The 26,615-nt window shown below is 34.3% G+C and overlaps 1 protein-coding gene across 2 annotated transcripts; it reads right to left on the reverse strand.

Annotated features, from left to right (window-relative positions):
* Positions 1-588: 588 nt before the first annotated feature.
* LOC129946549 (glutathione S-transferase theta-1) lies at positions 589-26,311 on the reverse strand. Of its 2 annotated transcripts, none has more exons than XM_056056778.1 (4): positions 25,954-26,311; positions 1,341-1,627; positions 1,101-1,236; positions 589-1,022 (listed from the first exon to the last, which is right to left on the reverse strand). In XM_056056778.1, the coding sequence occupies exons 1-4, from the start codon at positions 26,066-26,068 to the stop codon at positions 847-849; spliced, it is 714 nt and encodes a 237-aa protein (XP_055912753.1). In that variant the 5' UTR covers positions 26,069-26,311; the 3' UTR covers positions 589-846. The 2 variants fall into 2 exon arrangements, with proteins under 2 accessions (XP_055912753.1, XP_055912754.1); XM_056056779.1 differs by lacking the exon at positions 25,954-26,311 and adding an exon at positions 25,616-25,752.
* Between the last annotated feature and the right edge of the window lie 304 nt (positions 26,312-26,615).

Consider the following 26,615-nt stretch of genomic DNA (forward strand, 5'->3'; position numbering starts at 1 on the left):
AAGATAATCTGTTTTTTTTTTTTTTTAAAGAAATGCAAACTTTCAAAAAATTACTACTAAAATTGGTTAAAATTGGTTTTCAAGTTAAAGTCTCGAGAAAAAAAAATTAATGAAATCGAACTTATTTTATCGAATGCAAAATATTGTTGCTAAGTTTCAGTAAATTGTGAAGAAAAATAAAATTGACAATTTTTTTCCCCAACATGACAACCTACAAAAATTTGCAAAATAATGTTTAAAACGTGTATTTTTCAATATGAGCATTTAGCTAGAATCAAAATTCGGATATACGAACCGAAATTTTTTCTAAAACCGATTTTTCAAAACATAGAGCCTAAAATTGAATGTTTCAAAAAACTTCATACAGAGTAAAATGAAGAATCATAGATTTTCTTTTAACTGCTTAGGTTTGCAAAATTATGATACAATTAATTGTTAAGAAATAAGTTGTGTTTAATATAATCCTTGACCGTTTTGTATTGTCTTCAAACTTTTTTAAAGAAGTCGTTTTGGTTTGTGAGACAGAAAAATACCAACCAATATAAATACAAATTAAGTCATTGTACATATTTAAATAAAACTCCTTGGTAAAATATCGATTAAAAACAATAACTTTTATAGTCTGGCGGTGTACTTATTGTCATTACACTATGTAATTAAGATACAATTATAACACATACACCTCAATAAAAAAATAATAAAAACAAAATCATAATATAACAATCTAACTGCAACTTCAACATGAAATACACAGAATAATGATAATAATAAGAAGTACTTTACATATTACATACTTTTAAACTATATATAACTTAAATTTTAAAACTTATAATTTATACATTTAAATTATTGCTTAATTGAAATAGCTTCATCTTTTACATCAACAGCGGTATCAGCATTTTTAAGTTTGTGCTCGAATTCGTTCTGAACTTCCTTGTAGATGGGACCCAACTCATCTCGAACGACTTCATACCACTGGGTAAATTTCGCTCTATTTTTAAATGGATTATATCCAACAGTAACTGCGAGTTTAAAAAGTTAAAAATTATTAAACATAATTTTTTTTTCTATAATCACGGAATCAAAAAATAAAATCATACCAGGTTGATCGATTTCACAAATAGCTAGAAGATCTGCAAACGATATATTCCTACCGGCCATGAACTTCTGGGAATGTAAGAAACCATTTTCGAATTCGTTTATTGTGTGATCAAGTCGTTTTTCTGCCATTTTAATCTAGAAAGTATATAAAATGATAAATTATCATCACGTGAACATTATAAAATAAGGAATAAGTTCCTTTTTTTTAAAGGAAATATTTACTCTTAGTAGTAACTTACATCTTCTTCTTTAGGACGGGTTTTATTTAAAGTTGGCAATAACCATTTTGCTTGAAAATAATGACTACAAGCGGGACGCATATTGCTCTGTTGCCATTCCATGTATTCATCAATACGGCTGCGGGCCAAATTTCGGCGAGGATACCAATGCTCTGGTACTATTTTCTCTCGATTAAGATGACGAAATATTGCAACGCTTTCGGTTAATTGAAATCCATGATCGTTGATAGCTGGAACTTTTTTGAAACGGTTGGCTTTTTCTTTGAATTCTTTAGTCATGTGTTCTCCTGTAAAAAAAAAAGAAAAATGGTTTTAATTTGAAAATACGTGAATATTTTCCTTTTTAATTTTTTACTAAATACAGGGAATAATATTGTTCAAAAACCGATTATTTTTAAAAGAAATCAATCAAGAAGGAATCAGGAAGGAATTTTATGTGTTTTAAGGACATGTTAAACAGGTGATCAATTAACTTGAGTTCTTATTTTAACTGAATTTTCCTGTATAAGTCTTAAATGCAAAAGACCATGAAAAAACCTAATTCCAAACTTTTACATCAGTTTCACTATTTTCGGCCAAAAAGGTGTTTTAATTTATACAAATGCCACAGCCTTTGCTGGATTAAAGCAGTAATACCATTTTCGGAGCTAACATGGAACAATTGGATTATTTTGTATTTAAAGGCCGTTTACACAAAAAAAAAGTTGTCATATTAACAATCGTCGATGGTAAACCTGAAATTTGGCCAAATTTTCGCATTGACTACCAAAATAGTCAATATGACAACCTTATTTTTAAAAATTGACTACTGGGTATTCAATAGAACAATTTTGGGTCATATTGACTACCGTGATGGTTGTCGTATTGACTACCACAGTTGTCATATTGACTACCGCAGTTTTGTATTGACTTCCGGAGTTGTCATATTAATTACAGCAGTTGTCATATTGACTATTGCAGTTGTCATATTGACTACCGCAGTTGTCATATTGACTACCGTGGTTGTCATATTGACTACCGTGGTTATCATACTGACTACCCAAAATTGACTATCGAGAATTGTTATATTGACTACCGCAGTTGTCATATTGACTGCCGCAGTTGTCATATTGACTACCGCAGTTTTGTATTGACTTCCGGAGTTGTCATATTAATTACAGCAGTTGTCATATTGACTATTGCAGTTGTCATATTGACTACCGCAGTTGTCATATTGACTACCGCAGTTTTGTATTGACTTCCGGAGTTGTCATATTAATTACAGCAGTTGTCATATTGACTACGGCAATTGTCTTATTGACTACCACAGTTGTCATATTGACTACCGCAGTTTTGTATTGACTTCCGGAGTTGTCATATTAATTACAGCAGTTGTCATATTGACTATTGCAGTTGTCATATTGACTACCGCAGTTGTCATAACCTACCGCAGTTTTGTATTGACTTCCGGAGTTGTCATATTAATTACAGCAGTTGTCATATTGACTACGGCAATTGTCTTATTGACTACCACAGTTGTCATATTGACTACCGCAGTTTTGTATTGACTTCCGGAGTTGTCATATTAATTACAGCAGTTGTCATATTGACTATTGCAGTTGTCATATTGACTACCGCAGTTGTCATATTGACTACCGTGGTTGTCATATTGACTACCGTGGTTATCATACTGACTACCCAAAATTGACTATCGAGAATTGTTATATTGACTACCGCAGTTGTCATATTGACTGCCGCAGTTGTCATATTGACTACCGCAGTTTTGTATTGACTTCCGGAGTTGTCATATTAATTACAGCAGTTGTCATATTGACTATTGCAGTTGTCATATTGACTACCGCAGTTGTCATATTGACTACCGCAGTTTTGTATTGACTTCCGGAGTTGTCATATTAATTACAGCAGTTGTCATAATGACTACGGCAATTGTCTTATTGACTACCACAGTTGTCATATTGACTACCGCAGTTTTGTATTGACTTCCGGAGTTGTCATATTAATTACAGCAGTTGTCATATTGACTATTGCAGTTGTCATATTGACTACCGCAGTTGTCATAACCTACCGCAGTTTTGTATTGACTTCCGGAGTTGTCATATTAATTACAGCAGTTGTCATATTGACTATTGCAGTTGTCATATTGACTACCGCAGTTGTCATATTGACTACCGTGGTTGTCATATTGACTACCGTGGTTATCATACTGACTACCCAAAATTGACTATCGAGAATTGTTATATTGACTACCGCAGTTGTCATATTGACTACCTTGGTTGTCATATTGACTACCGCAGTTGTCATATTGACTACCGTGGTTGTCATACTGACTACCCAAAATTGACTATCGAGAATTGTTATATTGACTACCGCAGTTGTCCTATTGACTACGGCAATTGTCTTATTGACTACTACAATTGTCATATTGACTACCGCAGTTTTGTATTGACTTCCGGAGTTGTCATATTAATTACAGCAGTTGTCATATTGACTATTGCAGTTGTCATATTGACTACCGCAGTTGTCATATTGACTACCGTGGTTGTCATATTGACTACCGTGGTTATCATACTGACTACCCAAAATTGACTATCGAGAATTGTTATATTGACTACCGCAGTTGTCATATTGACTACCTTGGTTGTCATATTGACTACCGCAGTTGTCATATTGACTACCGTGGTTGTCATACTGACTACCCAAAATTGACTATCGAGAATTGTTATATTGACTACCGCAGTTGTCCTATTGACTACGGCAATTGTCTTATTGACTACTACAATTGTCATATTGACTACCAAATTGTAAAAAAATTTCGTATCCCAACATTTCTAAGAGTAGGTTAGCTTAATTTAACGTGGCTGCGGATTTAGAATCCAAACACTTAGGCCAAAAGAAAAGGCCCATTGTAATACCACATGAATCTAGAGAATTACATCTTTCGAATCGAACCATTTTGAGCTTTTTATAAAGGAGATATTTGATATCCTTTTTAGCTAGTTCACTGGGATTATCAAAAGAGTAGTCTCCCAGATGAAGTTTGCGTCTTAGTGAAAGAGCAGGGCCTGTGCAGAGAAAGTAAGAGAATGTTTCCTCCTCTTCTTCGTCCATACAGCTTCTACAGAAGTCATTTGAGGCATGTCGTACTGCGTGTCTGCCTATAAGACAATATCCCGTAAGGAAACCTATTAGGGAGCTATAATATGAAGTCTTTTAGATAACAAGTCTTTAGAGCGCTTTCGATCCAGTGAAGGCCATATGAGTTTTGTGGCTTCGCACGTTTGTAAATTGTGCCACCTAGAGTTTGCTATCTTCTAGCATGAGTTTACATGCAGCTATCGGTACACCTATCTCCTCCCTTTCAGGTGAGATAGGCATGACGGTTCCATTTTTAGCGAGTTCATCGGCTCTACAATTTCCCGTGATGTCTCTGTGGCCCGGCACCCAACAAAGGTGAATATTAAATTTCTGCGCCATCTCCATAAGATCCGATCGACAATCGAGGGCCGGTTGAGATTTGGTTGAGACACCGTCAAGAGATTTAATAGTAGCCTGACTGTCAGAGAAAATGCAGATATCAGAAGTTGATATCATGTTTTCTCTTAGCCAGGAGAGAACCTCTTTGATCGTTAAAATTTCCGCCGGGAAGACGCTACAATGATTAGGGAGGCAGAATGAGATGCTTAGATTAAGCTTTTCTGAGTACACACCACTACCAACAACCTCATTTGTCTTGAATCCATCTGTATAAAAATGAATACTTTTGCTATCCAGGAGTTTTTTGTCCTCGTATTCAAGAGCAATACTTACTTACTTACTTAAGATGGCGCTACAGACCGGGCGGACCTGGGCCTCAACCAACATGCGTCTCCAACCAGCTCGGTCCCTAGCTAGCTGCACGCCAAGTTGGTTGAGGTCCTCTCCCACCTGAGTGCGCCACCTGAGTCGCGGTCTTCCTCTACTGCGCCGTCCCTCGGGATTGGATTCGTAGACCTTCCGGGCTGGAGCGTTGATGTCCATCCGCTCTACATGACCTAGCCATCTGCGTGTGAAACCTAGCACTTCAGAGGCGGCATCTCTGATGGCTGCAAGGCAATGTTGCCACTAGTTTTTAATGCTTAATACAGGAAGCATAGGACTCCTTAAGATGTTATTAGAGACTCGATCGGAAAAGGACATGGCAGTCTCTTGCGATTGTAGCCGTCTAACGTCGAATCTTCTCACAGTACTTCCTTGTTTTGGCTTGGATCGGGATATCCGTAGCCGTACCTTGGCTACAACGAGGTAGTGGTCCGAGTCAATGTTGGCCTCTCGGAATGTTCGGATATCCTGGATACTGGAGAAGTGTCGTGCGTCGATCGCAATGTGGTCAATCTGGTTGACGGTTGATTGATCAGGAGATTTCCATGTCCCCTTGTGGATATTAAGATGCGTGAACTGCGTACTAGCTACCAGAACGTCTCGCCCCGCATCGAAATCGACCAGCCTGAATCCGTTGTCGGAGGTGGTGTCGTGCAGGCTTTATCTTCCGATTATGCCACCAAAGATGTCTTCTCTTCCTAGCTTGGCATTAAAATCTCCTAAGACAATTTTAATGTCATAGCCAGGGCACTGCTCATATGTCTTGTCCAAGAGCTAGAAGAATATGTCTTTGGTGTCTTCATTTTTCTCTTCTATTGGGGCATGCGCGTATATTAGGCTAATGTTGGCGAATTTAGCCTTGATGCGGATTGTCGTGATGCGCTCGCTCACACTGTAGAAATTCAAGACTTTTTGCCTGAGTCTAGTTCCAACAACAAATCCACACCCAAATAGACGCTGTCTTTGTTCTCGGTAGCAGTCGCAGTAGTATATATCGCAGTCTTTTAGTTTGCGTCTGCCCGGTTCATCCCATCGCACTTCTTGGATGGCGGTAATATCTGCTTTGCGGCAGTTTAGGGCTTCCGCTAATTGTTCGGCTGCACGTGGTCTGTTAAGGGACCTAACATTCCACGTACATATCCGAAGTTCGTTGTCCTTATTTCGTTTGCGTGGGTTGTCAACAGTGAATACGTCCGTATCCGAGTCTTGTTGGTGCTTCGCTACTAAAGGTATTTTTTACGTGGCCAGGAAGTCACCCCGACGGCACAACCCCCAACCTGGAGGGCCAGATCCTTAGTATAACTCCAAGGCCTGGGCTCAGAATATGTCGAAGAAGCCCTAGAAGGTGTTCACTAAGTAGTTCAACCTTACTGGAACTGTAGACGCCACCGTTGTTTCCATCTCGAGAATTCGTCCGCTGACGCCTGGATAAGGAGAGGTGCCTTAGTGGAAACACCTCTCCCCCCTCTCTCGTTTGCTGCCCCCAACAACTTTCCACTGGGGTTGGAACCCAATCTCCAGTTGAGGTACTAGGCACCCGATGTTCACCGCGGGGAGGTGAGAGTAGGAGTTGATAGACAGAGGTGGGTTTTGAGAAAAACCTGTGGACGCTTGTATCCTCTTGAATGCACATGTCTACCATTTGATCATCATTCAAGAGTAATATTTTCATGAAAATTTTGTGTTCCTGATTAGCTATTTTTCTGCTAATGTTCTATACAAAACCCTCACAATTGGTTAACCTTTTGACTTCTTCTTCAAATTTGTCCATTTTTTTTCTTTAAGTATCCCAATATTGAGATGACTATAACTAAACGAAATCATCCAAATCGGTCAAGACAGTCTTATAATTCATTAATTAATAAACCTATCAAAATTGTTGATGACATATCAAAAACCCGTTGACCTCTGTAATTAGCTTTAACAATTTTTTTTAGAGGAGTTACATGCATCTAGTGGTAAGATCTAAAAAACTAAGGAAACAAGCCTTCAAAAGTGTGTGGTTCAGATAAATTTGTTTAAAAAACATTTGATTTTGAAGAACTTGGCCTTAATTATACTTACTCGAAATCTAGGACTCGTTTGATATTTGGTATTTTAAAAAGTGTCATAAATATTACAAAATAAACAATTCTAGTTGATTAACATTTGCTGTTACATATGTACGTATCATTTGTATATTTATTTCGCTATTAGAAACTTATAAATCGAACTGATCGGCTGAATTCAAACAACTATATTGAGAGCCATTACGTAATTTGTACACTCTTGCAAAAGCTTATTAGTTGAGATAAAAAGCATGTAAGCAAATGAAACTAGATATTATTTGTTTTGGTTTTGTTACTTAACAAATGTCAATTCAAACCAGAGATAGATACTCGTAGTACCTGGTACTAAAAAAATATGACAAAATATATAACTAATACTTCAATGTGAATGTACTGTGTTGTGTTGTGATGACTTTGGAATTTTATTGAAAACAAAATTATTATTGAATGCGCAAATATATACTTAAACTTATAGAATAAATAAAAGATTCATATTCGTATATCTGCTTCGAATAAATTATCTCTCTAACTTGCATTTAGCCGGAATAAAGTTATTGCAAATATTTTTGCATTAATAACTAATTGTCTATATTGATCCACATGACTATGTATATTTATCATAGGTTTAGACATTTAATAAAAGGCAAGTTATATATTCCCGAGAATATAGAAACTCTATAGTAGAGAAAGCAAAACCACCTCTAGCCCGGATTAGTTTCTCAGTAAGTATATTGACTACATTCATATAATTTTGTTTTAATTATTTTATTCATATACCTCCCATTAAAAATTAAATTTTAAATATGCTAGTGATATACAGTCGTGGTCATACAATTAAGCCATGAATATATAGCAAAAGATTTTGTTAAAAATGAAGAAACTTATCCAAAAGATAAATTAATTTATTTATGCAGAATATTCATTTAGTAACTAGAAGTTCAGATGATATTTTATTTTTAAAAAATATCTTTGAAAAACTTATTAAAGTAATGATATGTTTTTTAATTGATTTTGGAAGTGGACATGTAATTAAGCTATGTCCAATGAAGTACGTTTACAAATAACTAACCCTATTGAGGGCAACTTTTTTACCTTCTGTGCAGCTAGTATTTAGTTGAATATTCTTTCTGTTTTATTTCTTCTCGGCATCTTTTTTGCATTGTACCTACAAGCAATTGTTACGTTGTTCTAAGATAAGATACTTTATTAATTAATAATATCGTTTGTACAAATCTTAACTTAAACTTAATATAATTTTTAATTTCACGATGCACTCACTGCAACCTTTTGTGTCCACGTCTCTGGAAAGAAGAAAGAAAAGACGTGTTTTGTGATGACAGCTGCTGCAAAAGCTTGCAGTAGGTGTGTTTGTTTTAACAGGTTTCTTGTAGTGCGTTCTTTTTATTGGAACTTGTCGCTACACAATGAACACTGAGCAGAAGTTATTTTTGATCACCCCAAAGAGAAGCCTTATTCGCAGGTTTTTTTAGCCGCAACTGGTTTTCTATGATACCCCCTAGATTTTCTATGGGGTTCAGATCCGGGCTTTGAGCAGGCCACTCCAAGACTAGGATTGAGTTTGATTCAAACCAGGATTTAACGGGCCAACGGTAAATTGTCAGCATAATCCCTATTTAAATGACTTTCCAAAATGTCCTTGTATATTTCTTCAGTCATATTTCCATGAATTTGCACCAATAGACCAACTCCTGATGATGTAAAACATCCCCGAACCATCACGGTTAACCCTTCATGTTTTACAATTTTTGTGTGTATTTCGGGTCCAATTCTTTCAATGAAGGACGCCTCACTTACTGTCTTCCGTCACTGCCAAAAACGTTGAATTTGGATTCGTCGCTCCACACCACCAAATTCCAAAAATTTAGACTTTTATAAAGGTGTTCTTTAGCAAACCTCATTCTTCGAGCGATATTTTTTTTTGACAGGTTGGGCTTATGTCTGGCGATTTGTCTTTTTTCTTGAAGTCACCTTCGTATGGTTCTTGCTGATGATTGTACATCACAGTTCTCCTCAATTTGAACGGATGTTAAAAATAGATTCACTTTAGAAAGCCCTTAACCGTAAAAAAGAAACCAGACACAAAGTGATACAGGAAAGCGTTATTGAAGAGAATAGGGTACATTCGTTTTGTGGCTTAATTGTATGACCACGGCTGTATGAATAGAGAATTTTAAGTCATGATACACTAAGAAATGTTACATTAAACAATTCAGGCTTTAAAACGCATTAAACTTTAAAAAAATTGTAAGTCAAAGTTCACATTTTAACAAAAAAAATGCTTCTTGATCGTGTCATTTCTTTAAGTAGTGATCACAGTTGGTCAGCGACATCTTGAGATTAAGGCAGCAATGTTGTGGGCCCACGGAAAATACAAGATTTAGTATCACTTTAAGATCTTTAAAGTGAAACTCATAGATATATTGAGAACAATCAATCGAAAAAGTTCGAATGTTTATTGAAAATTTCATGGAATGTTCTGGAACCGTTACCTTTATGATATCATTTTTTATTACCTTTCTTTTTACAACGAAATTAAAATTTATTGAATTTTCTTAAAAATCTAATTTTTTTTACAATATTAAAATAAAAACTGTAAACGGAAAGTTCTATATTAAACCTCACTACCTTATTTAAACCTTTTTTAAAACTGTTTTATATGTTGTTAAACTTTAAGTTACATGTTTTCCTTAAAAAATAAAAAAGAAATAGTAGTTAAACAAAATGATTGAAGGGCAACTCTGCTCTAAACGTCAAATAAATTAATTTCAATAAGATGTCCAGAATATTGTGATAATAGGTCCGTTCACGTACTTTCTGCAATAAAATTCGTAAAAAGAGATACTTTGAACATTGGGGGTAAAGTTCTCTCACAAAAAGGCAAAACTACAAAAAAGTAAGCCAACGGGAAATCAACAAATTTTTCGCACAATTCGACTGTCAAAAAATATATATTTTTAAACATCGTCGTTTAATTTTGTGTTTCGAATTCTTTTTTTTTTGTAAATGGATAAACAAGACAACATGAACTTAGAGCAACATCAAGCTGGTCCATTGTTTTTTTTATGAAAAAACTAGATTAAATAAAAACTTGAAAATTATAATCTTGTTGCTGTTCTTTGGAAAAGATTTTTTAAGTTTATAAGTTACAGAAAATTAATTGCATTTATTTAATTTATTTGAAGTTCTATTAAATTTGACAGTTTTCACAAATCAGACCAAAGAAATTTCTTGGGCTAATATTCGTAGGTTGGGGAAATATTTTACTCTCTCGTGAGCGCTCTCTTTTGCGAAAAACTACGAAATTTTTCAGTATGCGAACAGGATTTAGTAAAATTTTGTAATTTTTCGTAAAATTAGACTGTTTTAGGAAGGTACGCGAACGGACCTAATAAAACATGATTAAGAAAAGAAAGATATAACTAATAAATATATATATTAAATTGAGTGGCGCAACAGTCCGTTGTGAACCAGAGCCTAGTGACTGACACCTCTCAACCATTCCTGTGTGCGAGTACTGTTGTCAGGAATGGAAGGGACCTACAATTTTGGGCCGAATCCGAACGGCGAATTTAAGAAAGCACTTTCTTATGACAATAATTACTCTTGAAGGATTTGTCTATTCCTCGCAAGAGGCAGTACCCGCGAAAATTAATTTTTTAAATTAAGGTGGCACAGGCAGGGATTAAACCCAAGACCCCTTGCATGACAGTCCAACGCACTTCTTTTTTTTTATTCATTTGTATTAGTTCAATCTTAAACCTATTTTAAAGCTAGACAACAATTCATAAAACTAGCCTAAATAACCATAACTTACAACTTAATTAATGGCCTCATACTAACAACTAAATTCTAACGCTTTATTTTATTTTGAATTTATTAGCAAGGCTTGAAACCCCATCCAGACTACCCACTATCAAGTGCCGATTGAAGCCACCAAAACTGGTTCTCCTGCTTCACCCTATCAGTTCGGTCCCGTTCGGACACAGCCCTACTGAACCGAAGGAACTCTGCTCCGCCTTGTGCTATGACGCTCCCATTGTACAGGAGTCGCCTATCCATAGTTCGTCGTCTGACGTTGTAGATTAGTGGAACTGCCAATCTATCCTGCATCTATCTAAAAGGAGGAATGCCTTTGGTGGAATGAAGCCGCTCAAGCGTGCACTCTCAAAATACTCGTCGTTCGGATAGAACGCCCCGAAAATTAAATTGTTGTTCGAAGACATAGCTCTTGAACGATGTGAACTCGAACGAGTTTTATCACAAAATTGTCAATTCTGTTGATTCGGGCCCCGTTGTATAGGACCTCGTTGGAATAGTAATGCAAATAAAAAGATTCGGCTGCTCGATATAAGCCGGTACAGCGTCGTAAACACTGCCGCTCAAACACCCGAAACTTCTCCATCTGGGAAGGGGCAACGTTGAACCACACAGGACAACCATAAACGATCATTGGCCGTATGAGGGCCATGTAGCAAATTACCTTCACTCAGGGGTCAAGCCGACTGCTAAAAAACAGCCGTTTCGTCAGAGCGAAGGCTCCTCTGGCCCTGGTCAGTCAGTCGTCGCAATATCGCTGAATCTTGTCGAAATCACGCTGCAAGAGAATTCTTAAAACCTCAACCTTTCGGGCCGTTCTGTACGCAATTAGATCGTCGGCGTACGCAATTGCCTTTGTAAGTGACTAGGCCGTTGCCTGAATCAAGAACAAAAGTGCATATGTATTTGATACTCTTATGAAAGTAACAAATTATGTTATTGGTGGTACAGGAAAAACTTTTTTGATTTCAATAATATTAGAAAAAATTCTCTCAGAAAATAAAATTGCACCTGCACTCGCTTCGTCGGGAATTGCAGCAACTTTGCTTGAAGATGGTCGAACATTTAGCACTAACATTCCTATTAAATTTGCAAAGCAATGAAACTCCAACCTGCAACATTTCGAAGAACTCTGCAATGGCAAAGGTTTCACAGCAATGTAAATTGATTGTTTAGGATGAATGAACGATGGCTGATAGAAAGCCTTTGGAGGCTTTAGACAGAATCTTAAAAGATCTACGAAGCATTTTTGGTGGTGCAATGATTTTATAAGCAGCCGATTTTCGTCAAACATTAAAAATGATTCCACGATCACACCAGCTGATAAAATCAATGCATTTCTAAAGACCTTCAATTTGTGGAAATATGTCAAAGTGCTTCATTTAGGCAAGAATATGCGTGTCGAGTTGCAAAATGACCAATCTGTAAACATATTCTCTAAATAACTTATTGACATTGGTAATGGAAAATTTCCTATAGACATGTAGGCTGGCTGCATTATCTTTCCTTTAAATTTTTGTCAGTTAACGCAATCAAAAGACGAACTTATTCGGAAGGTCTTTCCAGATCTTTCTCAAAATTACAGAATCCATGATTGGTTGTCGCTCAACGCGCTATATTGGCTGCAAAAAATATTGATGTAAATTAATTGAATTTCAAAATTCAAGAACAAATTACAGTCAAACCGAGGATACACAAATCAGTTCATTCGGCTGCTAAACAAATTATAACTATAAAAACTTAGGAACAAAAACTGCCACCTTATAAATCTTTAAGACAGGACGAAGTCTGTAGGGTCCGCTAGTATTCTATATTTTTCAATGTTACTAGTTTAATAATAGGTACGTACAGTGTCTTCCAGTTTAAATATTTTACTGAATTTTCTGTGATATCTCCAAAAACTGTAATGTTTTTTAATTAATATTGTAAAGTTTTTTCTAATCCTCATTATGATATTAACTGTGACTGGACATCCCCTTTAATATGAAATATGTTGGTCTCTTTTCTTCAAAATAAAATAGTTTTTTTGAAGAAGTATCATGCTTTTAATTCTATTTCTGACTATTCAGAATTTTTTATTGAAAAAAGGTTCATCATTTAAACTAAGACTCACTGTACATATCATATTATTAAAGTTGAAATCTTGTCTTACTCTTGGTAATGACTGTTTACATTACTTAACCCAGTGTATAAATTATAAACATAAACAACTACTTAAAAGGTATATATTTCTATCTCCTTTACCTCCTTAACAGGTTATTCAATTAATCTAGAAAATATCTTACATCCAATTCATTTATACCAAAAGAAGTAATTTAAAGTTAAATGATATCCTAATTAATTTTTTCTCATTTTCAAGTTTATCTATAATAATTTTTTTTGTGAACTATAAATGCAATGTTTTTTTTTTACTTTTATTTCATTTTTAAAACCTTGCTTAATTTTAAGTCATACAATATAAAGCCTTGAATTATTATGGCTATGAGCAATTAAATGTTACAAAGTTGTTTATTTCATGTGCATAGTTCTTAAAAAATTAGCATGTCTTCGATATGCAAATAATTATAATTAAATATTCTGTACCAATAACATACCCAACCCAATCGTTTTTATTTTTTTTAAGAGTAATAAAATTTAATAAATTATTTTGTTTTTGCCGGTTTTTTGTTATTGTTTACTTGTTTTTTTATTTATAGAGATAACGTGCTCCATTAGGGGACAGATGTTCTCGTTTTTTTTGTTTACTCATGCATTTTTTAATAAGTTTAATTAACTTGCATTTTTGTCAGGAGTTCAGAAATAAAATTTGGTCAATTCTTTAAGCAATTCACATTAATAAATTTGTTTTTGATTGTTTTGGGCTCCCACGGTTTTTTAATATTCTCATTTATACAGTGGGTATTTTTTTAAGTTTGTTAAATTAAATTTATTATTGTTTATAGCAAGAAGCCGAAAAATTGCATTTTACTTAGGCAGGCCTCCTCAAAAGACTTGAGATACTTTCGGGAAAATATGTTTTTAAGTACTAGAAACAAAATAAGAACATTTTATTCTAATCAATATTTATTTATTTAAACTAATACAAAAAATATCACCAATCAACTTCTGAGAAGAAAAACACTAAGAAGCCGTGGATTTATTGATTTATTTATAAGACTAACAAAACAAAAATAAACAAATACAAATTAAATAACACAAATTATGATAACAATTTTTGCAAATACAATCACAAAGGAATTAATGATAATAATGATAATGATACAAACTCGTAAGCGAGGTTGTATATTTTCTAATTAAATTGTAAGCAAATTGATAACATCAATTCTTGTTTAGCTTTTATCTGCTATATTCTGTCATGAATAAACATTATAAACAATCTGAGTTTATATTTAGCAATCAACGTCTTTTGTTGTTAATATACATACAGTACTGTGCAAAACTTTTGCAACTATCATTTCCAATAAAAAAATCGAACATTCGTAAATATAAAAGTTGTTCCAATTAAATTATTTTTATTTCTCTAGACTTTTTTATGTGTAACCTTATTGTTCATAATCTTAAACCACTGATCCACAGGCAAATTCTAGAAATGCACTGCTTTTACAAAAACAGTAATGATTTCAGCTGAGCTAAACATTTGCAACTAGTGGCCAATTCTCTTGCGTCTCGTTTTGATAACGGTTAATCTGATTAATTTTGAGGTTGGTAAAACTTACCAAACTATAAGTGTAACTTGATTTGTTAAGTTAGTTTTAGCCAGGACTTTAATCGATAAAACATTTTTTTAAGATAAATTCTTTTTAAATTGAAAAATAAAAGATTTTGTGTTAAAAATGGCGGGAAAAAAATATTATAAAAAATAAAGTCCAGAAATTTGAGTGCTTTCAAAGAAGAAGCATAACACACAAAAGTTTCAAAGAAATATTTCATTCAAAAATCAACTATTTGTAGAATCATCAAAAGTGGAAAGGTGTTATGCCATCATAGAGGAGGCAGGCCTCCAAGCACCACAGTAAAAGATGATTGAAAAATAACTAATTTCTTCAGAAAAAAACAAACGCAATCATCCAGGGAAGCAGACGCAGCTTACTGCAGGCCGGATTGTGTTGTTTTAAAATAGCAAAAGAGCAAATATATATTCTTGGAGATCCTAGACAAAACATATGAGCAGTGCCCTAGCTACGACATTAAAATAGTCCTGTGCGATTTTAATGCCAAGCTAGGAAGGGAAGACATCTTTGATGGAATAATCGGGAAGAACAGCCTGCACGACAACACTTCCGACAATGGATACAGGCTCATAGATTTTGCTGCGGGGCTAAACGTCCTGGTACCCAGTACGCGTTTTCTACACCTCATTATGTACAAAGGAACTTGGACTTCTCCAGATCAATCTACCGTCAACCAGAATGACCATATTGCGATCGACGCCAGACACGCTTCCAGCATCATGGATGTACCAACTTTCCGAGGAGCTAACATCGACTCGGGCCACTACCTCGTTATAGCCAAGGTAGCACTTCGGATTTCCAGACCCAAGGCAAAACAGGGAGGTGCTGGGAGAAGGTACAACGCCGAACGGCTAAAATCGCCAGAGATAGTAAAATCCTTTTCCGACCGAGTTACAAGTAACCTCTCTCGAAGTTCTCTGCCGCCAACACAATTTATCGAAAACCAGTGGCAACAGTGCCAAGATGCAATCAGAGAAGCCGCCTCTGATGTGCTGGGTTTCAAACAGCCACCAACAAAGAACACCTGGTTTGATGAGGAATGTCGGCAGGCAAATGCAGCCAAACAACAGGCACGTAAAGCGGCGCTGCATAAAAGGATGAGAGCTGCTCGTGAGCTCTACGAGCAGAAGAGGCGAGAGGAACACCGACTTCTCAGAAGGAAAAAGAGATGGCATTTGAAGCGTGTGGTCGAAGATGTTGAGAGGTATAAAAGCATTAATGAGGTTCGAAAGTTTTATGAACAGGTGAAACGAAATTCACAGGTACATAAACCTAGAACCGAAGGCTGCAAAGACGAAAGTGGAAACATCATAGTGGAACCGCAGTCAATGCTGAGGATATGGGAGGACCACTTCTGCAGACTGTATAACGGCGACGAAGAACTAAATTCCGCTGTCAGGCAGGATGATCCATTCAATATAGACGACGAAAGCCAACAATCCCGTCCTCCCGACTTAGACGAAGTAAAGATTGCCATATCTAAGTTGAAGTCTAATAAAGCCGCTGGAGCGGATGGCTTGAATGCACAGCTCTTTAAAGCAGCTGGAGATAAGTTGGTTAGGAGCATGCACCAACTTATCTGTAAGATATGGTCGGAAGAAAGCATGCCCGATGAATGGAATCTCAGTATTGTTTGCCCGATCTTGAAAAAAGGAGACCCTCTAAACTGCACCAACTATATAGGAATCAGTCTTCTTAACATCGCCTATAAAATCTTCCCTGCAGTAATAAATGTGAACGTCTAACGCCCATCGTTAACAACCTGATAGGTCCTTATCAGTGTGGTTTAAGACCAGGAAAGTCCACAGTTGATCAAATATTCACATTACGGCAGATCCTGGAAAAAACCCAAGAACACCAAATCGACACCCACCATCTTTTCATCGATTTCAAGGCCGCATATGACAGCATCTACAGAGACGAGCTGTATAGAGCCATGTCTAGTTTTGGCATCCCTGCCAAACTAGTCCGTTTTTGCAGAATGACCATGGAGAATTCATGCTGCTCCATAAAGGTTGGAAACAACTTAACAGAACCTTTCGATGTCAAAAAAGGTTTTAGACAAGGTGATGCGCTGTCATGTGATTTTTTTAACATCGTGCTTGAAAGAATAGTGCAGAGCTCACACGTCAACAATGGGGCTTTTGACGGCAAAAATGGGTTTAACGGTTAATGAGGGCAAAACAAATTACATGCTGTCGTCTAGAAAAGACATACAACACCGACGTTTTGGTCAAAATGTCACAATCGACAGACGTAACTTTGAGCTAGTCAAGGACTTCGTCTACCTAGGCTCCGCAGAATAACTCTTGCTAACCGCTGTTTCTTTGGACTAAGCAAGTAATTGAGTGGTAAAGTCCTCTCTCAAGGGACCAAAGTGTTGCTATATAAGACCCTTATCATCCCCATCCTGCTATACGGTGCAGAAACATGGACCATGACAAAAGCGGATAAAAGCACCTTGGGTCGCTTCGAGAGAAAAGTTCTTCGTGTGATCTACGGTCCCTTGTGCATCGAAGGGGAGTGGAGGAGAAGATGGAACGAAGAGCTGTACGGGCTGTACAGCGACGTAGACTTAGCCAGAAGGGTAAAAGTCCAACGACTAAGATGGCTGGGTCACGTAGAGCGCATGGAAACCAATGCTCCGGCCCGGAAAGTCTTCGAATCCACACCCACAGGACAGCGCAGTAGAGGAAGACCGCGGATCAGGTGGCGCGCACAAGTGGAAGGTGACCTCACCCAACTTGGAGCGCGAAACTGGAGACATCTAGCTAGGGACCGAGCTAAATGGAGAAGTTTGTTGGGTGAGGTCCTAGTTCACACAGGACTGTAGCGCCACCTTAAGTAAGTAAGTTAGTAAAAGAGTCATTTAATTAAAAAAAAAAGATTAAAGCTCGTTTCGCTTTTCCAAAAACTCATCGCAATCAAGAGTTCCCAAAATTCGGAAACGGTCTTATTTTCTGACGACTCAAAGTTCAGTATGCACAGATCGGGTGGAAAACAACATGCCAGAACGCCTAGAGGTGAGAGGCTAAACCAAAAACACACTAAAGAGACGGTCAAACATAAAGGTGGTTCAATTTTGGTCTTACGCTGCTTCTTTGGCCAGTTAATCGGGTCAATTCGACAAGTGGAGGGCATAATGAAGTCTGAAGACTATATAGACATCCGTTGTAACACCATGCTGACTTATGACCATTGGAAAGTTTCTAGTTGCAAATGTTTTGCACAGTACTGTATATAAATTGTGTCAGAAAAAAAATATACTCGTCCAATGAAAATAACAGCGCAAGAGATAAATAAACACTTGAGTTCATTACTTATATTTGCTTCAATTTAATGAGGTACTTTTATTGTTATCTTTATAAGTTTAATATTTATGTAAATAATTAAAGTATGATAAATAATAAATTAAAATGTCGTGCAGGTCAAAATTGCTTTGATAGCTTAAGTGGCAGCTATTTTATTTTTTTACATATAAAATACACTTAATGATTTCATTCAATTTCAGAAAACAAAATAATGAGAAGTAATATATTTATATAAAATTTATTAACAGATAATTTTTTAGCAGCTGCTGTATTGGTGAGTTCTAAGACACGTTGCATTTACCCAAAAAAAAAGGTAAAGGATAATTTTTGTTAGTGGCATTTTCATGCTATTGTCTAACCAAATGAATTACATAATATTAAATTGTTTTAAAGAAATATTTAATGGTTACAAAAATATTATGTTGATACAACTTAAAGTAATTTTGGTGTTATGAAAATATACTTTCAGTACTAATTGAAAGTTGCATTTGAAAGTAGCATAGAAATATGGAAATAATGCGTTTAATAAGAATAACGTAAGCAATACAGAATGCACTGGCATTTGACACCTGTCAAACTCAGCTGTGATTTGAGGTGTAATAAGATTAGTTGAAATGTTTTGCATTTTTTTAAATTAGTAGCCACGTTTTAGTATCACAATAATCCAATCGAGATCAGATCAAGAAAATAAAACAGCTCTCATCAGTATATAGGGCTTTTTTGGTGCAGGTAGATATTGGCGTCTCGTGGCGGCCATTTTGTTTTGGTGACATCTGTCAAATCTTTTGTTTAACATTCAGTTTTTTATTCCAAATCATCATGCCAAGTTACATGATTGAACAGCACGTTTAAATGATAAAACTTGATTATCAAAATGAGTATTCGTTATCGCAATAGCATTGCACCCATTTTACGGTAGACGTGGTGGCCCTTTACAGTCTACAATTCAACTTCAACGTTTGGTGGCCAAATTTGAGACTCAGTAAAAAATCAGCCAACACTCATACGCCCAAGAAACGCAAGATTGGCCGAGAACATCGTCGTTCCCGAGGAAGTCTATTCCTCGTCGTGCACGGCGTCGGCGTTTTGCAGATTTCAACTTGTCGGGACTTGAGCCTACACCTAACACAGGAGCTCAAAGTTCATGACCATAGACAACGCCGTTTGTTCGCTGAATGGGATTCGAATCGTTTGGAAGATGACCCAAATTTTGGCCGAAAAATCATCTTTAGTGACGAGGTGCATTTTTGGATGATAGACAAGCAAAATTGTCATATATTGGACGACACTAATCCACGCGAAGTTCACCAGGGGATAACGCATCCTCAAAAAGTTACCGTTTGTTGTGTACTTTGGGCGGGCGGCGTAATTGATCCTTACTTTTTTGAAACCAATGTTATTAAGGCGGTCCCGTCAACAGCGAGCGATACATAACAACTATAACTAATTTATTATGGCACAAATCTAACCATGTTTACCTAGAAAGCATGGGGTTCAAGCAGAACGGCGCTACGTGCCACACAGCAAACGCCACGCCCTCATAGAAAAACTCTATATTTAAAATATATTATTTGACGTTTAAAGCCCTTTGAGCATTTTGTTCAACGATTATTTGTTTGTTTCCTTTTTTTATAGAAAAATTATAATAATGTTATTTGTAAAATGTATATTTTTTAACTTGTTCTTTTTAATTTTTCGAAATTATGTTTTGTTTTGTTAAATATTTTCATTATTTTATCGATTACGTACATATGTACAAAATAAACAAATGCAACTAAAAATAGTTCATTTCCAAATAAATGAAAATGGTTATGTCGAAACACTGTTTTTATTAAAATAGTTGGAAGAGACCCCAAACTTTACAAGACAAATTGTCACCTGGTGTTAAATTGCAAAACCAATTCTTGGATCACAAAAATAGATCTAAGTATAAAGCAGAATTTTGGTTTGGTGATGTAACACAAATTAATAGAAGATCTGACCTGGATCACGGCGAAAATAAAACACGAATGCTATGAAAACTTATTTCAAAAGTTACGATTCAAACTAAGAAATGATCATGGTCAGCATAATCGACTGACTACGCAAGCATTCGGTAAAATTGTGATAAAATTTGAAGAGTGGGTTGAGTTAACGATGAAGTTTCAACGGATGTGGATTTTATCGATTTTCTAGCTTTCGCAACAGTTGAAAGTCTCGGCTGACACGTTTGACTGAAATCGAAAATCATGACATAGACGATATGTTGTTCCAATAAGACGATCCAACAAGCCTCAAAACATAATATGATGCTTTGGTGATGTCAATTATTTTCTGTAATGGGATTTTGCAAACATTCCGCGAATTCTAAACAAATAAGAAACTAACATTATGCGAGAAACCGTTTGAAACAACAATAGCTCTAGAAACAGCGGCGGCGGCGGTAATTGTCTTAGAGGCAATATTTTTTAATCATTCATCAAAGACTAGAACACTAACAGGGAATCGTTCCTCTACTCCATATTCTAGATCTTCGGTTAAAAAAGAATCTCTTTACTATATGACAAAAAAAAACGTACGAAATTCAGGTCAAGGATAAACTGATGAGTAGGGCTAGGATTTCCAAGCAAATGCATATTTTTTTTGACAAACTTTAGAAGCAAGAGAACAAATTATCTTTTAAGGAATCATTAATTTTCCTTTTAAATGGCATTCAATCGTTAGTGCATATATTTGCATATTTGTATAATAAATGCATAGTGTTCGTTCATATTTAAAAAAAAATGGACCTAAAATTGAAAAACATCGGTTTGAAGGAAATGCAAGCCCACCATTAAAATAAGAATCAATGAACTGGGTGAAAATACAAAAAAAAAACGCGAGCGACATTTGGAAAACTATTCCACGAGAATCGTCATTCCAGTTCTCACTCTACACATACATTTGCATAAATCTGAATTGGGTGGAGTTGGAGCCTTTGCACAGCAAATCAGTATGCATACATACTATTTTACAATTGATTTATTCACACATACTTTCTTGCAACTCAAAATAGCAAGAGTTCCAGTTCAGTTTGTATGCTGCGAAAAAAGAATACTTTCCTTCTAATATTTTAAAGTCTTTGAATTTACTTCTTTCTATTTCATTTTAAAGCTGCTGGAGTTATCAACTAACATTTATTTACATTTGAATTATTTAACAATTGGTTTTTTAGAGTAAAAATGTAAGAGATTAATTTTTTTCTTAGAATTATTTTCAGGTTTGTATAAATATCTACCCTTTCCTAAAGCAATTCCAAAAACCAAGACATCTGTTGCTTCAAATCTTAAAAAATAATATGTTGCAGATAATCCTAATATTTTTAAAACAGATGGAAGTGTTCTTTTTTGTAAAATTTGTAGCAAGGGTGTTTGTTTCGAAAAGAAGTTCCAAGTGGATCAACACTTGAAGAGCCAAAAACACAAAGAATTCGAATGAAGATCCAAAGCAAAAGAATGGCAAATGCTATTGGCGTCTTAAAATACCTAAAAGTCTTTTAATATGGATTTATGTGAAGCTTTTGTTGCCGCAGACATTCCATTAAGTAAGTAACCAAAATCTTAGAAATTTTTTAAAAAAATATGTTAATGAAATTGTGCCCGATTATTCGGCTCTCCGCAAGAACTACGTTGACAAAATTTATAGTTCACTAATCGAAAACATAAAAAGTGATATCCAAGGACGTTTTGTTGCAAATATAATTGTGGGAGTGTTGCATCAAAACGAGGATGAGAGTAAAAAAAAGATTTAAATAAACGTAGTCGAACTAGAAAAAACTAACCATTCAACTATAGCGAAGGCGCTTGACGATTCTGTTAATTATTTTGGAATTAAAAAAAAAAACAAAATTCTTCTTTTTCTAACCGATGCGGCGCCATACATGGTTAAGGCAGCTAGAGGGTTAAAACTCTTTTATCAGAAGTTGATACATGTTACGTGTTTAACTCATGCACTGCTTCGAGTCGCAGAAGAAATACGAAGTAATTTTAAAAATGTTAATCAATTGGTTTCAAACGGAACTTTTTAGAGAAAAGTATCCTTTAACATCTCTTCCGCCACAGCCTATTGTTACCAGGTGGGGAACTTGGCTAGAAGCAGTTGACTATTACGCAAAGCACTATGAGGAGTTTGAAGAAGTGGTAAATAATTTCGATGATTCTGATGCTGTTGCAATTAAAAATGCTAAAGAAATATTGGACCAGCCTTTACTTAAAAGCCAAATAATATTCTAACAAAAAATGAAGGATTTTCAACAATGAAAAATATATGCAAGGCATTCACATTGAGTTGCAGTATTGAACATTATTTGAGAGACTTTACAACCGATGAAATTTCTTCTTTTAAGAATGCACCACTTACGTCAGTTGACGTAGAACGTTCCTTTTCGATGTATAAGACGTTTCAAAGGCTCAACCGCCAAAGCTTCCTTTTTGCAGATTTCTATTTTTTGTGTTATTCGAAATGATGTATTTTTCTTATGTTGATGTAATTTTTATTTCTTGTTTATGTTTTGTGCCATGTTTAACTTCCCATAGGAAGTTATTGTAATGGGTCCGATTTGTCAAATTGAAAACTTTGACATTTCTCGACGTTTCAAGGTCCCTAGAGCCGAAATAAAAGATTTTTAGAAAGATGTCTGTGCGTGCGTGTGTACGTACGTTCGTACGTCCGTACGTCCGTACGTTCGCGACGTTTTTTTCGTCCTCCATAGCTCAAGAACCAGAAGAGATATCGACTTCAAATAAATTTTGTTATACAGATAATAAGGCAGAAAGATGCATCAGAAATGGCTCTCAAAAAAATTGCGTGGGTGGTATTTTTACCATAGCAGTTTAAAAAAAGGTGAACATTTTGGTTAACCCTAAATATCTTACGAACCAAAAGCGCTAGAGACTTGAATTAAATTTTATATAATAGACTGTAACGTGATCTCAAAGAAGTATATTTTTTGAAAAAATCTATCTAACGGTTTTTTTTCTAAATCAAAAAAACTGAAAAAAAAAAATTTGTCGCCTCCTAAATTTAACGACTTACATATGATTTCATCTCCAAAACAATTTTGAGCAACGGAGAACAATGTTTTTGAAATCTGATAAAATTTTGAGAAAAATCGAATTGACAGTTTTTTTTATAAAAAATAAAAATCTAAAAAAAACATTACTTAAAGTTCGTAAAAATTAAATATCGATTCAAATATCTTTTCAAAAACTTGAAATTTAGGCTTCAAGCTTATTTTATCTAATAAGAAATATTGTTTTCAACATTCAATAAAATTTTGAGAAAAATCAAATTGACAGTTTTTTACAAAAAATAAAAACCTAAAAAAAAAATTAATAAAAGTTTGTAAAAATTGATTTTCGACTCAAATATCTTTTCAAAACTATGAGATATTGGCTTTAATTTACTTTTATCTCTCAAAAAATATTGTTGTCAACATTTAGTAAAATTTTGAACAAAATCTAATTGACAGTTTTTTTATAAAAAATTAAAAACCGAACAAAAATTAACAAAAGTTGGTAAAAATTGAATATAGATTCAAATATCTTTTCAAAAACTTGAAAGTTAGACTTCAAACTTATTTTATCTTATTAGAAATATTGTTTTAAGCATTCTGAAAGATGTTCAGAAAAATCAAATTGACAGTTTTTTTACACAAAAATAAAAACCTTAAAAAAAATGTATAAAGGTTGGAAAAAATTGATTTTCGACTCAAATATCTTTTCAAAAATTGTAGATATTGGCTTTTAACTACTTTTATCTTTCAAAAAATATTGTTGTTACCATTTAGTAAAATTTTGAAAAAACTCGAATTGATAGTTTTTGTTCCAAAAATTTAATACCTAAAAAAATTTAACAAAAGTTGGTAAAAATTGATTTTCGACTCAAATATCTTTTCATAACTATAAAATATTGGCTTCAAACTAATTTTATCTTATAGAAAATATTGTTTTCAACATCCGATACAATTTTGAAGAAAATCGAATTGACAGTTTTTTTTCAAAAAATAAAACTCTAAAAAAAACAATATTAAAACTTGGTAAAAATTTACTTTCGACTCAAATAGCTTTTCAAAAATTAAAAATATTGTCTTCAAACTTATTTTATTTTACAGAAAATATTGTTTCGATATTCAGTGATTTTTATATAAATAGCCAACAGTCCGTTTTTTTCATAAAAAATAAAATCTATAAAAAATAGTACGCAAATTTGGTAAAATTGATACTAGTACATAGAGACAAACTTTTAAGCAAGACAAATCGACAGACGGGATGGGAAGTTATGAGTGTGGGTCGCATCCCAGCCTCTTTTTTAATTTGTTAATGTACCTAATTGTTTTTCAGTTCCTTTAAAATATAAAATAAATGACTGATTTTTTTATAAAAATTTTGTGTCTATTGAAAAGAAAGAGAGATAGAAGGTAAAATACATGATTTTCAATGCATATTTTAAGTGCGTATTTCCCATTTTTAAGAGCATATTTTGAGTTTTTAAGTGCATGGAAATCCTAGGGCTATTGATGAGCTTCTAGGAAGTGCGAGTAAATAAACAATAAGGTAATAAGATCTTTTACGGAAAAAATTATCTACTTACACAATGATTCCAAGAAAATACATTACATAAATCATTATTTTGGTATCCTCAAGTATAGTTACTTAAAAGTGAGTCTGAAGAAAATCAACGATCAGCCAACCGGCAACTTTGAAATCTATATACATTTTTATTATAAAAATCAAAAAATAGAAAATCATCATATGAAAATATCAATATCTATACTGAAAATACATCACAATGGACCCTTGAGGTCTACGTGCGTCAGTGACATCTGAACAGCCACTCCAACCTATACTGAAAATACAAGTTTTTCGACTGTCGACCGATAAAATCAACAACAATATTGTTTGTATTTAGCTCAAAATTAAATTCACTCTTCAAATTATTTACTCAATAGAAAATAAAAAAGTTGCATTTTAATTATGGAACCTCTTTTCCAGCAATAAAAAAAAAACAAAAACAATATTATATCATCAACATTCAAAATAAACACAAAAATATACCTATACACTAAGCTCAGTCAAGACAGAGGTCAAAACAGTGAATAAATTATTATAAATATATTAGTGGAAAGTTTTTGAACGACTCCAATATACATAAACCTATTAAGTCATTTACATTGTGCTTGCATTTTAAGATTTTCGTTTTATAAAAATAAAAAATTACATCTTTTATCATGCTAAATAAGGTTATAATGGTTTTTCTATATTAGAATTCTTAATTCAAACAAGTACTAAAGTATTGCGTCCGTTGCAATATATTGGCAACAGAGGGCAACTAGTAGGAATTTGTTGAAAACAGAACTTATTAAAAAAAGATCTTTAATAAAACTTAAAAAAAAAACAATCGAATTTTTCAAAAATTCAAAACTCGTGCGAAAATATTTGTAGTAAAGGTTTTGTTACTAAAGTAACCCTAACCTTATTGTTAACATTAGCTCTCTTTTTCACGGTTCTGTTCTTTTCATAAAATTATTAAAAACAACCAAGTTCAATAACTTAAGCTTTAGTTAAACGCGGTCAATGTTTTTCAAGCATTCAAACCTCACAACGCGTTAAAATTTAAAGAAAATAAAAAGAAATCGTTACACAAGCTGAATGATTCAAATTAATGTTGCAACTGTAAATAATAATTTTATTGAAGTTGTAAATATTTGAAAGCACACAAAAGTTATGACAAAACTTGTAAAATAATTATTGTTTATTTTAAATTAATATTAATATCACGCTGATGTTTTTAATAATAAATCAATTAATACCTTTAAGTAAATTCACCGGAATAGCTTCATATGGAATTTTTGCTGCTTCCAGAAGAACATACAAAGCCCGACATGGCTGAGACAAAACGTCGAAATAAAACTTGATTGGTTGCATTTTGACAACAATTAATTGTTATAGGTATTTATAAATACGCCGCCGCCGTACAGTTTTATATTATTTACTATTCACAATATTATTTTTAAATGCCGAATTAATTTAAACTGCTTGACTTTTTAACATCGGTTTAACTTGAGCTGTATTCGTCGTCTGAAGTTTAATTGAAACTAAACAGTAATCAGTACTGACAAACTCTTAAAACCTCATTCGACCAAGACTGGTGCAACAACTTTTGGCACATAAATTAAACAACGCTCGGTCGGGCGCGGTGTATGTTATCGCTAACGACGCTAACCGACGTCAAACCGAACAACGCAACTTTTGTCGAAGCAAATAGCAAAGTGCAGCCGATAAAGCGAAGATGGAATCAAAACAAACCTATCAATCCTCTTTTAAATAAAATGTAGTATGACAACAACAGCAAAAGAGAAAAACAACAACAAAAAAAAGAAAAGTGTACCTATATAAAAATTATATACTAACCCAACAGGCCCACTTTTGTGAGGTCATTATGCTGAATTCGTCCCCTGCATTTTAGATTAAC

Source organism: Eupeodes corollae, chromosome 2, assembly GCF_945859685.1.
Source record: "Eupeodes corollae chromosome 2, idEupCoro1.1, whole genome shotgun sequence".
NCBI classification, from domain to species: Eukaryota; Metazoa; Arthropoda; class Insecta; order Diptera; family Syrphidae; genus Eupeodes; species Eupeodes corollae.